Consider the following 17,821-nt stretch of genomic DNA (forward strand, 5'->3'; position numbering starts at 1 on the left):
TACACCAAATAAGACAGTGTGGTATTGGCAAAAGAGCAGACAAACAGATAACTAAACAGAATTCAGAGCCCAGAAACAGACCCACATAAACACGATCATCGGACCTTTGACAAAGGAGTAAAGTCAATACAATGCAGATAGTCTTTTCAACAAATGGTGCTGCTACAACTGGATATTCACATGCAAAAAAAATAAAAATAAAAATAAAATCTAGACACATAACTTATACCCTTCACAAAAATTAATTCAAAATAGATCACAGACCTAAATATAAACACAAAACTATAAACCTCTGAGAAGATAACATAGGAAAAAAACTCAGATGACCTTGGGTATGGTGATAATTTATTAAGTACAATACCAAGGCAAGATCCATAAAAGAAATCACTGATAAGACTGACTTCATTAAAATTAAAAACTTCCACCCTGCAAAAGACAATGTCAAGAAAACGAGAAGACAAGACAGGGAAAATACTTTCAAAAGACACATCTGATAAAGTAGTGTTATCTAAAATACATAAAGAACTCTTAAAACACTACAATAAGAAACAATCTAAGAAATGAGCCAAAGGCCATAACAGGCACCTCAGCAAAGATACACAGATTGCAAACGAGCATATGAAAAGATAATCCACATCCTATGTTATCAGGGAAATGTACTACATATCTATTGGAATGGCCAAAATAGAGAACACTGACAACATCAAATACTGGCAAGGATGTGGAGCATCAGGAACTTATTATATTCATTGCTGGTGGGAATGCAAAATTGTACAGTCACTTTGAAGGACAAATGGTGATTTCTTATAAAAACTAAACATACACAATACAGCATGCTCCTTGGTATTTATCCAAAGGAGCTGAAAACGTATGTCCACACATACACCTGCACACGAACGTAAACGTATGTGCACACCAACACCTGCCCACAAACGTTTATGGCAACTTTACTCATAACTGCCAATTTTTGGAAGCACCCAAGATGTCCTTCAGCAAGTGAATGGACAAACTGTGGTACATCTACAGAATGAAGTATTATTCAGCTCTAAAAAGAAATGAGCTAGAAGCTATGAAAAGATAGAGGAAACCTAAATGTATATTGCTAAGTGAAAGAAAACTAATCTGAAAAGGCTACATACTATGTGATTCCAATTATATGACATTGTGGAAAAGGCTTAACTATGGAGACTATAAAAAGATCAGTGGTCATCAGGAGTTCGGAAGGTGGGTGATAAATAGGCAGAGCACAGAAGATTTTTAAGGCAGTGAAACAACTCCACATGATACTATAATGGTGGATATATATCATTATACATTTGTCCAAACTCATAAGATGCCTGAAACCAAGAGTGAGCCCTATTGTAAACTATGGACTTTGGGTGGATTATGATGTATTAATGTAGGCTCATGAAATATAGCAAATGTACCACTCAGGTGGAAGATGTTGATAATGGAAAATGCTATGCAAGTATGTGGGCAGGCGATATATGAGAAATTCCCATACCTTCCTCTCAATTTTGCTATGAACCTAAAACTGCTCTAAAAAATTCAAAATAAAGCGTTAAATATTGACTGTCATTTAGTAAACACAATGTTCTGATATTTTACAATGAAATCTCTGAGCCATTAAGTTTCACTGTGTAAATTTACTTATTTGAATTTATTTAGTGTTCACAGGCATAAAACCAAGTCACCTAAAATAAAACTAGAAAAACTTATTACAAAACTACAGTAATCAAGACTGTGTGGTACTGGCAAAAACAAAGACATACAGATCCATGTAATGCAATTAAGAGTTCAGAAATAAACTCTTCTATTTATGGTCAAGTGATTTTTTTGACAAGAGATCCAAGACCATTCAATGAAAGAAAAGTCTTTTCACCAAATGGTGCTGAGACAACTAGATAATCGCCACCAAAAAAAAAACAAAAGAACAAAAAAAAAACACCTTGGACCCCTACTTTATACCATATAAAAATTAACTGAAAATAGATCAAATATCTAAACAGAAGAGCTAAAACTATACAACTCTTAGGAGAAAACAGGTATAAATCTTCACGACCAGTGATTAAGCAAGTTTCTTAAATACAGCACCAACAGCCCAAGCAAACAGCAAAAAGAAATTAGACTTCACCAAAATTAAAAACTTTTGTACATTAAAGGACACTATGAAGAAGGCGAAAAGACAACTCATAGAATGAAGGGAAATATTTGCAAATCATATATCTGATAAGAGTCCCATGATAAGAGTCCCAGAATATACAAACACAACTCAACAACAAAAAGACAAACAATCCAATTAAAAATAGGTAAATGATTTAAATAGACATTTCTCCAAAGAAAGTATGTAAATGACTCATACCTTCATATGCACATAGAAAGATGCTCAACATCATTAGTCATCAGAGAAATAAAAACCAAAATCACAACAAATTACCACTTCACATCCACTAGGATGATTAAAATAATTTTTTAAAGAAACAGAAAATAAGAGTTGGCAAGGATGTCAAGAAACTGGAACCGTGTATATTGCTGTCAGAAATGTAAAATGGTACAGCTCTTTGGAAAACAGTTTTGATACCTCCTCAAAAAGTGAGATATCAGTTTACCATATGACCTAGCAATTCTGCAACCAGGTATACAGCCAAGATAATTGAAAACTTACAACACACAAAAATTTGTATACAAATGTTCACAGCAGCATTATTCATAATTGCCAAAAAATGGAAACAACCCAAATATCCAACAACTGATGAACAGATTAAATGTGGTATATCTGTACAATGAAATATTTATTCAATCATAAAAAGGAATGAAATACTGACACATACTACAACATGGATTAACCTTGAAAACATTACACTAAGTGAAAGAACCCTTACATTAACAGCCAATATTGTATGGTTCCATTTATATGAAATGTCAGAATACGCACATTGGTAGAGACAGAAAGTATTAGTGATTGCTAACTGCTAAATAGAGGGGAAATGGTGACTGATAATTGGTACTCTTTTTCAGATGATTAAAATTAGAGGAATTAAATAGTGGTGATGGCTCCACAACTTTACAAATACACTAAAAACCACCGAATTGAACACTTAAGATGGGTCAATTTTATAGTATGTGAGCACATCTAAATTAAAAAAAAATAAATGTCCACTTTTAGTCAACATGTCAGCACATGGACCAGATTTATCATCATGCTTGTAACAACTAAAAAACAGCAAAATATACATTTTTTAAGTGTACAAGAAACATTTACCAATAGAGATGACATTCTGGGCCACAAAACAAATCTTAATATATTTAAATAGAAGACTACAAGTCATTGAAAGTATGTTCTCTGACCAAAATGGAATTAAATCAGAAATCATTAACATAAAGATACGTTGGAAAACTAAGAAATAACAGATGGCCATAGAAATAACAGATGGTCAAAGAAGAAATTACAAAATAAATTAAAAAGTATTTTGAACTCAATGAAAATAAAAATGCAACATATCTCAATTTATGGATTACAGCTAAAACAATATTTAGAAGAAAATTTACAGCACCAAAAAAACCTCTATTTTAGAAAAGACAACGGTCTCATATCAATGACCTCAGCTTCCACTCAAAAAATTACAAAACAAAGAGCAAATTAAACCCAAAGTCTGCAGAAGACTCAAATAATAAATATATTAGCAGAAATCAATGAAATAGACAACAGAAAAACAACGGAGACAATTAATGAGACCAGAGGTTGGTTCTTGGAGAAGACAAAATTAACAAGTCTCTAGCCAAACTAATCAGGAAAAAACATGGAGAAAATATTACCAATATCAGTAATGAGAAACACAGTAACATACACTACAGATTCTACAGATACTTAAAAACATAAGGGAATATTATGAACAATTTTATGTCAATAAATTCAACAATTTACATAAAATAAATTCAGTGAAGCACACATATTAAACAAGGTTCACTCAAGACACAGATACCCTGAATAGTTTATTTTTACTAAATAAATGGAATTATAGTTAGACATTTCCCAGAAAAAAAAAAGACACTTGGCAAAATCCAGCAATGATTCATGATAGCTCTTAGCAAGTTAGTAATAGAGGAGAACATCCTCAACCTGACAACAAGCATCCATGAAAAAACTGATGACATCATACTAAATAGAAAGAGACAATGTTCTTAGCTAAGCACAGCGGCTCATACCTGTAATCCCAGCACTTTGCTTTGGGAGGTTGAGGTGGGAGGTATCACTTGAGCCCAGGAGTTCAAGACCAGACGGGCAACATAATGAGACCCCACCTCTACAAAAAACAAACACATTTGCTGGGATGGTGGCATGCACCTATGGTCCCAGCTAACTCTGGAGGCTGAGGTGGGAAGATAGCTTGAGCCCAGGAGGTCGAGGCTATAGTGAGCTATGATTGTGCCACTGCACTCCAATCTGGGAAACAGAGGGAGACCCTGTTTTCCTTCTAAGATCAGAACAAGACAAGGATGTCTGATTCCACTCCTTCTATTCAATCTTATAGTAGAATACTAACCAGTGAAATAAGTCAAGAAAATGAAATAAAAGGAATCCAGACTAGAAAAGAAGTAAAACTAACTTAATTCAGATGACTTGATTATTTACATAGAATATCCTATAAAATCTTAAGGAAAAAAAAGCTACTTGAATGAATATGAGAGTTGAGGAAGTTTCCAGAATACAGATGAATACGTAAAAATTAACGGGGCAGGAAATGTAACCACAACATACTACTAGATGCCTGTTAGAATGTCTTAAAAAAAAAAAAAAAAAAACTGACCACACCAAATGCTGGTGAGGACATGGACCCACTGGAATTCCTACATACTAACAGTGGGAATGTTAAACGGTACAACGATACTGGAAAACAACTGGTTTCTTAACAAGTTAAGCAGGTACCTACCATATGACCCATTCATTCCACTCAAAGGTATTTATCAAAAAAGAATAAAAGCATATGTTCATACAAAGACGCAACACGAATATTCATGGCAACTTTATTTGTAATAGTCCTCAACTGGATACAACCCAATGTCCACTGACAGGTGAACAGATATAAACATGATTTATCCATACAATAAATGCTCCTCAGCAATAAAAAGTAATAAATTATTGATACACTCAACAACATGAATCCCAAAATAATTATTCTAAGCAAAATTTAAAGTAAAAAAAGCCAAATGAAAAAAGGATACATAATCAATGATTCCGTTTATTTAAAATTCTAGAAAATGCAAACTGATTTATAGTGACAGAATAGAGATCACTGGTTGACTGGGGTTGAGGGTGATGTGTAAGGAATGAGAGGGCACATGGGCAAACTTTTAGGGGATGATTGATATTTTATCATTTTGAATGTGGTGATGACTGTGTATGTTTACATGTGTTAAACATATCAAATAGTACACTTTAAATATGTACAGCTGATCATATCTCAATAAAGCTCTTAAAAATATAAAAATTTGCCGGGTGCGGTGGCTCACGCCTGTAATCCCAGCACTTTGGGAGGCAGAGGCGGGTGGATCATGAGGTCAGGAGATCGAGACCATCCTGGCTAACACAGTGAAACACGTCTCTACTAAAAACACCAAAAATTAGCTGGGCGTGGTGGTGGGCGCCTGTAGTCCCAGCTACTCAGGAGGCTGAGGCAGGAGAATGGCGTGAATCCGGGAGGCGGAGCTTGCAGTGAGCCGAGATTGTGCCACTGCACTCCAGCCTGGGCGGCACAGCGAGACTCCATCTCAAAAAAATAAAAAAATAAAAAATAAATAAAAATTTAAGCACAAATCTACGGGGTAATACACAAAAGTAATTAAAGTTATTATATAATAACAAAAAGTGATTAGGCTGGCAACAGTCTTACCAGCTGAAGTGAATACTAGAAAACATTTGTGTAAGACCTTGAAAACTACAGAGTGGGTGGGGTGCGGTGGCTCACACCTGTAATCCCAGCACTTTGGGAGGATCACCTGAGGTCAGGAGTTCGAGGCCAGCCTAGCCAACATGGCGAAACCCCGTCTCTACTAAAAATTCAAAAATTAGCCAGGCATGGTGGTGCAGACTGTAATCTCAGCTTCTCAGGAGGCTGAGGCACAAGAATCACTTGAACCCAGGAGGTGGAGGTTGCAGTGAGCTGAGATTGTGCCACTCCACTCCAGCCTGGAAGACAGAGTGAGACTCAGTCTCAAAACAAACAAACAAAAAACTACAGAGTGAAAATAATGTCCCACCTAGAATCCTGTATCCACTCAGATCACCAATGAAGTACGAAAGCAGAGAGCAAAGGTATGTTTAAACTTGCAAAAAATGTTGGGCCAGGAACAGTGGCTTACACCTGCAATCCCAGCACTTTTGGAGGCCAAGGCAGGCAGATCACCTGAGGCCAGGAGTTCAAGACCAGCCTGGCCAACATGGTGAAACTCAGTCTCTACTAAAAACACAAAAATTAGCCAGGTGTGGTGGTGGGTGCCTGTAATCCCAGCTACTCGGGAGGCTGCAGCAGAGAACTGCTTGAACCCGGGAAACGGAGGTTGCAGTGAGCCAAGATTGCACCACTGCACTCCAGCCTTGGTGACAGAGCAAGACCCCATATCAAAAAATAATAATAATAATTAATCTAACACATAATATACTCTGTCTCATTAATGAATAATTCATAAAGTGCCACATCTGTTTCAGGCATTCCTGTTGATAGTAAATTTAAAAAATAAATTTGTGAAGGTATTTTTTTTGGTCCAATATGCCAAGGCAGGGGGGCAAAAGTGTAGACTATGAACAAATAAATTGGTTTGTTAATTATAATGCCAGATAGTAAGCACTATCAATAATAATAATAATATAAGGAGAAAGATACTGACCAGGCGTGGCATGCTGTTTAATTAGGGTGTTCAGGGAATGCTGCTTTGGTAGGCAACATTTGAAAAGAGAGCTAAATAAAATGAGAAGGTAAGCTTTACAGGTAAGTGGGAGAAGAGAATTCTAGGCATAAGGCATAAAATATACAAGGCAGAGGTGTCCTTGGATCATCTTTTGAACAAATAACAATAAAAAGACATTTTAAAACAAAGAAAATATGGACTATATATTAGATAATACCAAAAAAAGTCAATATTATTAAATTACCTAATGGCATTTTGGTTATATAAGAAAATGTCAATCGCTTTTTAGGCTTACATATAAAGGTAAAATAATATATCTTCAGCAAGGTGGATCTTCAGCAAGGTGGATCTTCAGCAAGGTGGATGGGGGAAGAAAAGAAAATATGGCAAAATCTTGATAATTACTAAGTCTAGGTCACAAGTACATGAAAAGTACATTTGAAATTTTTATAATAAAAATTGAAAAGAGCTCTGTTTTGGATCTGCTAAATTTGGGATGCCTATTAGACATGCAACTGGACATGTTAAGTAGAAAGTTGGATATAAAAACTCTGGGAAGAGGCAGAAGTCATGTTTTCTTTTTTTTTTTTTTTTTTTTTTTAGCCATGGGACTAGATAGGGTCATTTTGAGCTGGAGAGAAAAGAGGGTGGGAGATACCAGGACAGAGTCTTCGTGCAACCAACATGTGAAGGAACATATGTGGAGGAGTCAGCTGAGACAGAGAAGATGTAGCAAGTCAATGGATTGAAATAGGAAGAAAACCAAGAGAGTATGGTGTTAGCAAAAGCCAAGAGAAAAAGTATTTCAAAAAAGAGGATATGGGATGGGCACAGTGGCTCACACCTGTAATCCCAGCACTTTGGGAGGCTAAGGCAGGAGGATCATGAGGTCAGATCGACACCATCCTGGCTAACACAGTGAAACCCTGTCTCTACTAAAAAATACAAAAAAATTAGCCAGGCATGGTGGCGGGCACCTGTAGTCCCAGCTACCCAGGAGGCTGAGGCAGGAGAATGGCGTGAACCCGGGAGGCGGAGCTTGCAGGGAGGCTGAGCTTGCAGTGAGCTGAGATTGCGCCACTGCACTCCAGCCTGGGCAACAGAGCGAGACTCTGTCTCAAAAACAAAAACAAACAAAAAAAAGTATGAAAAAAAAAGAGGATATGTTTGAGTGATATGTCTAAAGTTTCTAAGAAGTGAACACTACATTTGGAGACATGAAGTCACAAAAGCAGTTTCAGTACAGTGAATGAGATGGAAGCCTTTCAATAATATTAGAAAACTCATCTGCACTTTAAAAAATCTTGCATACACTCTTCTAGATTCAAAATATAATTTTATATTTTAATGTAAAACTTTATTCTCCCATTTTATTATAGTCACAATCCTTTCTGGGAGGATTGGGACATTTCATCAAACACTTAAACACTTAGTATCAAATCCCTTCAGAGTTGAGAATTAACTATTACTTACACAACCATCATGCACATTAAGGGTTGCTTCAAGTTTTAATCTTTGGATAAATTCTCTTCTTCCTGTTTAAAAAGAAAGAACAGATTAAGTAAATCACACAAATACTGAGAAAAATATAACACAGAAATTAGGAGCCTAGGATCTGGCATGAAAAGTAAATTCATGCTCTAATTTCAGCTCCACCATTTATAAACTGAGTGATACTGGGCAATTTAACCTCCGCCTAAGACTTAGTTTCCTCATTAGAATACCTCTACCTCATGCAGTTTTTTGTTTGTTTGTTTTTTGAGACACAGTCTCACTCTGTTGCCCAGGCTGGAGTGCAGTGGCACGATCTCAGCTCACTGCAACCTCTGCCTCCCAAGTTCAAGCAATTCTCCTTCCTCAGCCTCCCAAGTGGCTGGGATCACAGGCACACAGCACCACGCCCAGCTAACTTTTGTATTTTTAGTAGAGACAGGATTTCATCATGTTGGCCAGGCTGGTCTCAAACTCCTCACCTCAACTGATCCACCCGCATTGGCCTCCCAAAGTGCTAGGATTACAGGTGTGAGCCACCACGCCCGGCCTGTAGTTATTTTAAGGACAGAAAGGGCTTAGCACAGTATCTGGACCACAATAAACACTCGTACATTTCTTCATTTATTCATTCAACAAATATTTATTGGGCACTCACTCTGTGTCAGGTAAAGTATATTTTACGATGGTAAAATAAAACAAAAAGATTTCTACCTGCTTATGAGAGGAGAAAAACAATAATCGGTATAAGTGCTATAAGTTAGTATAGTGCTATGCAGAAAAATAAAGCAGGAAAAAGAGATAAAAGATGACTGGAGGTAGGTAGTAAGGTTTTTAATTTTAAATAGGATGGCAAACAGCAATAGTAAGTACCAACTATTTTTAAACATTTCTCAATTTCAGAAACGTTAAAGTTAACATTACAATGATGAAATCTGGCATTAAAAATCAGCATAAATGTCCATCAATAGCAGAACAGTTTAAATACTGCAAAAACAGAGCAAGTTCCTTCTTTGAAAAAGAGAAATCTGTCCCTTTAAGGAATGAATCATCTTTACCAAACACAGATCAAAAAGCATGTTTATTCAGAAGCTGTAATGAAAGAAGGCTGAATTTACGACAAAGAACAATAATTAAGTAATCAGGCTGAGATCTCTCATAAAATTGTATCTGCCTATACTTTCTGTATACTGTCACAAAGGGCAGATTTCTCTATTGCACTTTCTTGCCATTCCATGTCAAAATCAAGAGCCTCTTGAAGCCAATTTGTTTTACTTCTTTCTCCATGTTATTTAACTGGTAAGATGGCTAGGTAAAGGATGAACATATAAGTTAAAAAAAAATTATGGATAATTATGGGGGCTTTTATTTTGGGGAGGGAGATGCTCTATGGTTTCTAAACTTACTGAAATAAAACAACTTAGAGAAATTCAGTAACATGTTTTCATGAAGTAGGTTGTACTTCAGATAATTAACTTATCAGATTTTCGCTTGTAAAAAGATTCTAACTTCAGTAAAAAAGATAAATTTTTAAAAACTCATTTCCTTTTGGTCAAAGGATTGGTAATCTCATTGAGTTATAGGAGTTAAGAAACAAAGTATTCAAATTAACAATATGACAGCAATTAAAACACATTAAAATATTAAAGTATTGGAAACTTTTTGTCAAAATTTTAAAACCTGCGTTTGAAAACATGGCTCTAGCCACTTCAGTCTGGAGAAAATGGTGGCAGAACCTAAGAATAGAAGATAAAGTAAGCTGTTTTAGCAAGAACTCTTCTACTATATGACATTTGCACATTAGAACATGTATAGAGGTATAACACATTGTGGCTAAATAGATAGCTTTTGAATGACATTTTTATACATGACTTTGGAGATAAAATTTATTGCATCGTCCAGACAACTAATAAAGTGTACTTCTAGAGCAAACTAGCAAAAACATCCACTACCCTTTTAGTAATTAAATGTAATACCAAGAAATAGAAGCTAAAACCCACCATAAAATAAGAACAGTACCTTAATAAAACTGAGCCTCCTCAAATTAAAATAAAAATAAACTCACATCTGAATGCTATTAAATGCTGTGAAGGGTCTGGCCTATTTGCAAGGTAACCAATTGGACTGCTACCTTTCTTGAATGCTAGCAAAAGACACCAAACTCCTAAGTCAGAGGCAAAAAAATTTACTACTCATGTATGGCAAGCAGTATGAGCTTCAGGTTTACATTGGTTCTTCCTGTAATCCAAGTCTCATAGGGAAACTTGAAGATGCCTGGATAGATGCTGTGCATGTAATGGGTTTTAATCACAGCTGAGGAATCTTGAACTTGGGGAACCTAAATCTTTTATCAAGCAAATCTGCCCGACCTTTATCCCTAAGGAGACATTATTAAACTGAACAACAAATTTGTCCTTGGCTCAAGAGGCTCTCAGTACTCCAGTGTTGGGTGCAAATATATATTTAGAATTGTTATATATTCCAAGGCTATTCACTATATAAACCTCACTGAGAAGATAGTCCAGAACAAAACGACTAGTGCCTCTGCTCCCAAGATGTTCAGAAATCCAAAGAGCTATGAAGAATCTTCTCCCAAGAATTACACACTTGTTATGGATGAACTTACCATTGTGGCTTCCAACTCAAGTCTTTCTGTACCTCAAGCTGCCTCTTATAATTCTGACTCTACTCTGGCATTCTTTTATATTAATAGGTTATAAACTCCGTAAGAACACTGCTTTATTGACCCATGTATTCCAAATACCTAATACAGTGCCTGCCACAAAGTATGCATTCAATATACGTTTGCTGAATCAGTGAATAAATGACTGGGATCATGATATTCATTCTGTTCTGGAATCTGTATTACCACTCAATAACACATGGTGATTGCTGTGCGTGGTGGCTCACACCTGTAATCCCAGTACTTTGGGAGGCCGAGGTGGGTGGATCACCTGAAGTCAGGAATTCAGGACCAGCCTGATCAACATGTCAAAACCCCATCTCTACTAAAAATACAAAAATTAGCCGGGTGTGGTGATGGGTACCTGTAGTCCCAGCTACTCGGGAGGCTGAGGTAGGAGAATCGCTTGAACCTGGGAGGCGGAGGGTGCAGTGAGCTGAGATCATGCCACTGTACTCCAGCCTGGGCAACAGAGTGAGACTCCACCTCAAAAAAATAAAATAAAATAACACATGGTGAATGTATTTCAATGACAATAAATATACAGCTATTGCTCATTTTTAATGGTTGTGTAATCATTAAACCATTAAATAAATTACAACTTTGTAATTTATTCACATACCTATCTCCTTTACTAGACTAGTTGAGAATTATTACTTATAGAGATGGTTGGGGCAAGAAATGTTGGATTAGGTTTAAATATCTGACTTGAACATACTACACTTAGGTTGGGCAAAACTTATTTTCTCAGAGCCTTAGTTCTTACTTGGGGGTGACAAACTCTACCAAGGAGAGACAAAACACAAAATTATTTCATCCTTGGCACAGCACAGGACAGATGACTGCTAGTTAAGAGATTTAGAGATCCAGATATGAGAGGCTCAGCAATCACCAGACAAATACAGTGTAAAAAGGTCTCCACCATGGCAACATTATAATCAGACTGTCTGAAGTCAAAGTGAAGAGTGAATCCTAAAAATGGCAAGAGAAAAAACCATCTAAAAACAGTTAAAAAAAAAAAAAAGGACTAAGAAAGTCGTTATATAATATTAAAGAGACCAATTCAGCAAGAATATATAACAATTCTAAATACATATTTGCACCCGACACTGGAGTACTAAGAGTCATAAAACAAGTATTACCAGACCTAAAGAAAGAGATACACTGCAACACAATAGCGTGAAAATTCAACACCCCACTTACAGCATTAGACAGATCATCTAGACAAAGAATCAGCAAAGAAACACTGGACTTAAACTGGACTTTAGACCAAATGAACTTAACAGACATTTACAAAACATTCTATCCAACAACTACAGAATATACAATATTTTCATCAGCATATGGAACATTCTCCAAGACAGACCATATGTTAAGCCACAAAACAAAGTCTCAACAAATTTTTTAAAACTGAAATCACATCAAGTGCCTTCTCAGACAACAGCAGAATAAAACTAGAAATCAATACCAAGAGAAAATTTACAAACCTTACAAATACACAGCAATTAAACAACATGCTCCTGAATGACAATAGGGTCAATGAAGAAATTAAGACAGAAATTTTAAAAAATGTTTTTGAAACAAATGAAAATGTAAACACAACATACCAAAACCTGTGGGATACAGCAAAAGCAGTGCTAAGAAGAACACAGCAATAAATTCCTACATCAAAAAGGAGAAAGATTAGAAGTTAATAATCTAAGAACGCACCTCGAGGAACCAGAAAACCAAGAAAAAACCAAACCCAAAACTAGCAGAAGAAAAGAAATAAAGATCAGAGCAGAACTAAATGAAATATGGACTGAAAAAAAAAAACCACAAAAGGTCAATGAAATGAAAAGCTGGTTCCTCAGAGAGATAAAAAAAATTGAGAAACCACTTTCCAGACTAACCAAGAAAAGAAGGGAGAAGAGCCAAATAAAATCAGAAATCAAAAAGGAGACATTACAACTGATTCCACAGAAGTACAAAGATCATCACAGACTATAATGAACTATATACTCATAAACTAGAAAACCTACAGGAAATAGATACATTCCCAGAAAAACACAACCTACCAAGAATGAACCAAAAAGAAACAGAAAATCTGAATAGACCAATAATGAGCAGCAAGAATTAATCAGTAATTTTTACAATCTCCCAACAAAGAAAAGCCCAGTACCAGATGGCTTCACAGCCGAATTCTACCAAATGTACGAAGAAGTAATATCAATACTCCTGAAACTATTCCAAAAAATCAAGGACAGGCCTCTCCCTAACTTATTCTATAAGGCCATTATCACCCTGATAACAAAATCAAAGAAGGACACAAAACAAAGGATACAGAATAAAAAGAAAACTACAGACTAATGAACACAAATGCAAAAATCCTCAACAAAATACTAGCAAACCAAATCCAACACCAAATCAAAAAGATAATACACCATGATCAAGTGGGTTTTATAACGGGAATGCAAGGATAGGTCAACATATGCAAATCAATAAATGTGATACATCATATCAACAGAATGAAGGACAAAAACCATATGATCATCTTAATAGACGCGAAAAAAGCATTTAATAAAATTCAACATTCCTTCATAAGAAAAACCCTCAGTAAACTAGGCATAGAAAGATCATACCTCAAAATAATAAAGGCCATATATGATAAACCTGTAACTAACATCATACTGAATAGGGAAAAGATGAAAGCATTTCTTTAAGAACTGGAAGAAAACAAGGATGCCTACTTTCACCACTCTTCAATATAGTATTGGAAGTCCTAACCAGAGCAATCAGGCAAGAGAATGAAACAAAAGGCATCAAAATTATAAAGGAAGGAGTGAAATTATCCCTGTTTCCTGATGATATGATCTTATATCTAGAAAAACCTAAAGACTCCCCACAAAAACTCTTAGATTTGCCAGGCGCGGTAGCTCATGCCTGTAATCCCAGCACTTTGGGAGGCTGAGGTGGCCAGATCACCTGAGGTCAGTAGTTCAAGACCAGCTGGCCAACATGGTGAAACCCCGTCTCTACTAAAACTACAAAAATTAGCCGGGTGTGGTGGCACATGTCTGTAATCCCAGCTACTCGGGAGGCTGAGGCAGGAGAATCACTTGAACCCAGGAGGCAGAGCTTGCAGTGAGCTGAGATTGTGCCATTGCACTCCAGCCTGGGCAACAGAATGAAATTCTGTCTCAAAAAAAAAAAAAAAACTCTTAGATTTGGTAAATGAATTCAGTAAACTTGCAAGATACAAAATCAACATACAAAAATTAGTAGTGTTTCTACACACCAATAATGATTCAAGATGAAAACCAAATCAAGAACACAATCCCATTTACAATAGCTACAAATAACAAAAAAAAAGGCCGGGTGTGGTGGCTCACACCTGTAATCCCAGCACTTTGGGAGGCCAAGGTGGGTGGATCACAAGGTCAAGAGAGTGAGACCATCCTGGCCAACATGGTGAAACCCTGTCTCTACTAAAAATACACACACACACAAAAATTAGCTGGGCATAGTGGTGCGCACCTGTAGTCCCAGCTACTCTGGAGGCTCAGGCAGGAGAATCGCTTGAACCTGGGAGCCGGAGGTTGTAGTAAGCCGAGATTGTGCCACTGCACTCCAGCCTGGGTGACAGAGTGAGACTCCGTCTCAAAAACGAAAAAAAAAAAAAGAAAAAAGAAATTATAAACACACACACACACACACACAAACTAGGAATATATTTAACCAGAGGTAAAATCCCTACAAGGAGAACTACAAAACACAGCTAAAAGAAATTATACATGACACAAATGGAAAAACATCCCATGATCACTGGATATTCAGAAGAATATCATTAAAATGATCATACTGTACAAAGCAGCCGACATATTCCATACAATCCCTATCAAAATACCAAGTTAATTTTTTGCAAAATTAGAAAAAACAATCCTAAAATTCATATGGAACCAAAAAGAAGCCCCAATAGCCAAAGCAATGCTGAGCAAAAAGAATAAAGCCAGAGGCATCACATTATCTAACTTCAAATTATATTACAAGACTATACTAAACAGAACAGCAGGTTACTGGTATAAAAATAAGACACACAGGTCAATGGAACAGCATAGAGAACCCAGAAATAAAGCCACATACTTGCAGCCAGCTGATGTTTGACAAAGCCGACAAGAACATACACTGTGGAAACGAAGCCCTCTTCAATCAATGGTGCCGAGAAAATTAGATATCCATATGCAGAAGAATGCAATTGAACTCTTATCTCTCACTAATACATAAAAATCAACTCAAGGTGGATTAAAGACTTAAGTGTAAGACCCAAAACTATAAAGATACTAGAAAACAGACAAATGGGACTCAATTAAACTAAAAAGCTTCTGCATGGCAAAAGAAATAACAGATTGAAGAGACAACCAATCCTGTTGAATGACAGAAAATATTTGCAAATTATTCATCCAACAGGGGACTAATATCCAGACTATACAAGGAACTCAAACGATTCAACAACCAAAAAAATCTAACAATCCTATTAAAAAGTAGGCAAAACACATGAATAGACATTTTTCAAAAGCATACACCCAACAGGTATATGAAAAAATGCTCAACATTACCAGTCATAAGAGAAATGCAAATCAAATTCACAATGAGATATCACCTTATCCTAGTCAGAATGTCTTTTATTAAAAAGACAGACAATGTTGGTTATCATGTGAAAAAAAGGGAACTCTTATATACCATTGGTGGGAATGTAAATTAGTACAGCCTCTATGGAAAACAGTATGGAGATTTCTCCAAGAATTAAAAATAGAACTATCTTTCCATCTAGCAATCCCACTACTAGATTTTTACAAAAAGAAAAGAAATTAATATATCTAAAAGATATGTGCACCAGTATGTTTACTGCAGCACTATTCACAACAGCAAAGATATGGAATCAACCCAAGTGTCCATCAATGGATGAACAGGTAAAGAAAATGTGGTATATATACACAATGGAATACTATTCAGCCATAACAAAGAATGAAATCAGGCTGGGCGTCGTGGCTCACCCCTGTGATCCCAGCACTTTGGGAGGCCGAGGCGGGCAGATCACAAGGTCGGGGGATCGAGGCCATCCTGGCTAACACTGTGAAACCCTGTCTCTACTGAAAATACAAAAAAAAATTAGTCAGGCGTGGTGGCGGGCACCTGTAGTCCCAACTACTTGGGAGGCTGAGGCAGGAGAATGGCGTGAACCTCAGAGGCGGAACTTGCAGTAAGCCGAGATCTCACCACTGCACTACAGCCTGGGCGACAGAGTGAGACTCCATCTCAAAAAAAAATAAAAAAAAAATGAATGAAATCATGTCATATACAGCAACATGGATGGAACTAGAGGTCATTATCTTAGGTTAAACAAACCAGGCACACAAAGACAAGTATGACGTTCGGATTCATAAGTGTGTTCTAAACAAATGTGTTCACACAGATGCAAAGAGTGGAATGATACATAATGGAGTGGAAGAATGAGGAGGTGGGAGGATGATGAGAAATTCGTTAATGAGGACAAAGAACGTTATTCAGGTGATGGATACCTTAAAAGCCCTCACTTGACTGCAGCATAATCTATGCATGTAACAAAATTGCATATGTACCCATAAATTTGTACAAATAAAAAGTAAAAATAAATAAACATATCATCTAAAATAGCATTACAAATATGAAATATTTAAGGATAAACCTAACACCAAAAAATACAAATCACTGCTGAGAGAATCAAAGAATGCTTAATACACGGAGACAAACCAGAACCATAGATGAGAAGATTCACTATTGTAAACATGTCAGTTCTCCCTGAAATAATATATAGATTCAACACAAAATCCCAAGTCTTTTTGTAGAAATTGACAAGCTAGTTCTAAAATTTTTATGGAAATAGAAAGGGTTCAGAATAGCCAGGATAACTATAAATTTTTTTTAAAAAGACCAAATTTCGGCCAGGCGCGGTGGCTCACGCCTGTAATCCCAGCACTTTGGTAGGCCAAGGCGGGCAGATCACAAGGTCAGGAGATCGAGACCATCCTGGCTAACGCAGTGAAACCCCATCTCTACTAAAAAATACAAAAAAATTAGCCGGGCGTGGTGGCGGGTGCCTGTAGTCCCAGCTACTCCGGAGGCTGAGGCAGGAGAATGGCGTGAACCCAGGAGGCGGAGCTTGTAGTGAGCCAAGATCGAGCCACTGCACTGCAGCCTGGGTGACAGAGCAAGACTCTGTCTCAAAAAAAAGACCAAGTTTAAAGTATCACACTAGCTGATTTCAATCCTCGGTATAAAGACATGAAGCTAGATCCATGGAATGTGGCTAGGAAATTGACTTAAACATTTATGGTCAATTGATTTTCAACAAAGGGAAAAAAGTAGTCTTTTCACATACACTGTTAGATCAATTGCACATTAATATGCAAAGAAATGAAACTTGACTCTTACAACATATGTAAAACTTAACTCGAAATTGTTCACAGACCTAAATGTAAGAGGTAAAAAGAGAAAATCTCCAGGAAAAAAAAAGTAAAAATATTTGTTACCTTGGATTAGGTAAAGATTCTTAGATAGGACATAAAAAGTATGAACTATAAAAGAACCTGTTAAGAAAAAGACATAAACTGACAGAAAATATTTGTAAAGTACATATCTGATTAAGGACTGTTATATAAAGAATTATAGAATTCTTACAATATTAAAAAGGTAAACCTGAACATTTAACCAGACTATATGGAT

The 17,821-nt window shown here is 36.4% G+C and overlaps 1 protein-coding gene across 14 annotated transcripts in view; it reads right to left on the reverse strand.

The window, feature by feature from the left end:
- Positions 1 to 17,821, reverse strand: part of DCAF6 (DDB1 and CUL4 associated factor 6) — a 138,418-nt gene that overhangs the window by 114,783 nt on the left and 5,814 nt on the right. For 11 of the 14 annotated variants that reach the window (XM_034939760.2, XM_034939762.3, XM_057302200.1 and 8 more), the window contains exon 2: positions 8,380 to 8,441. In XM_034939760.2, the coding sequence (XP_034795651.1) occupies positions 8,380 to 8,441 (62 nt within the window). Of the gene's footprint in view, positions 1 to 8,379; positions 8,442 to 11,444; positions 16,507 to 17,821 lie in introns of those variants that run through there. The other 3 variants (XM_063604173.1, XM_063604172.1, XM_063604167.1) reach the window with 1 other exon arrangement.

This window comes from Pan paniscus, chromosome 1 (assembly GCF_029289425.2).
Source record: "Pan paniscus chromosome 1, NHGRI_mPanPan1-v2.0_pri, whole genome shotgun sequence".
Taxonomy (NCBI): Eukaryota; Metazoa; Chordata; class Mammalia; order Primates; family Hominidae; genus Pan; species Pan paniscus.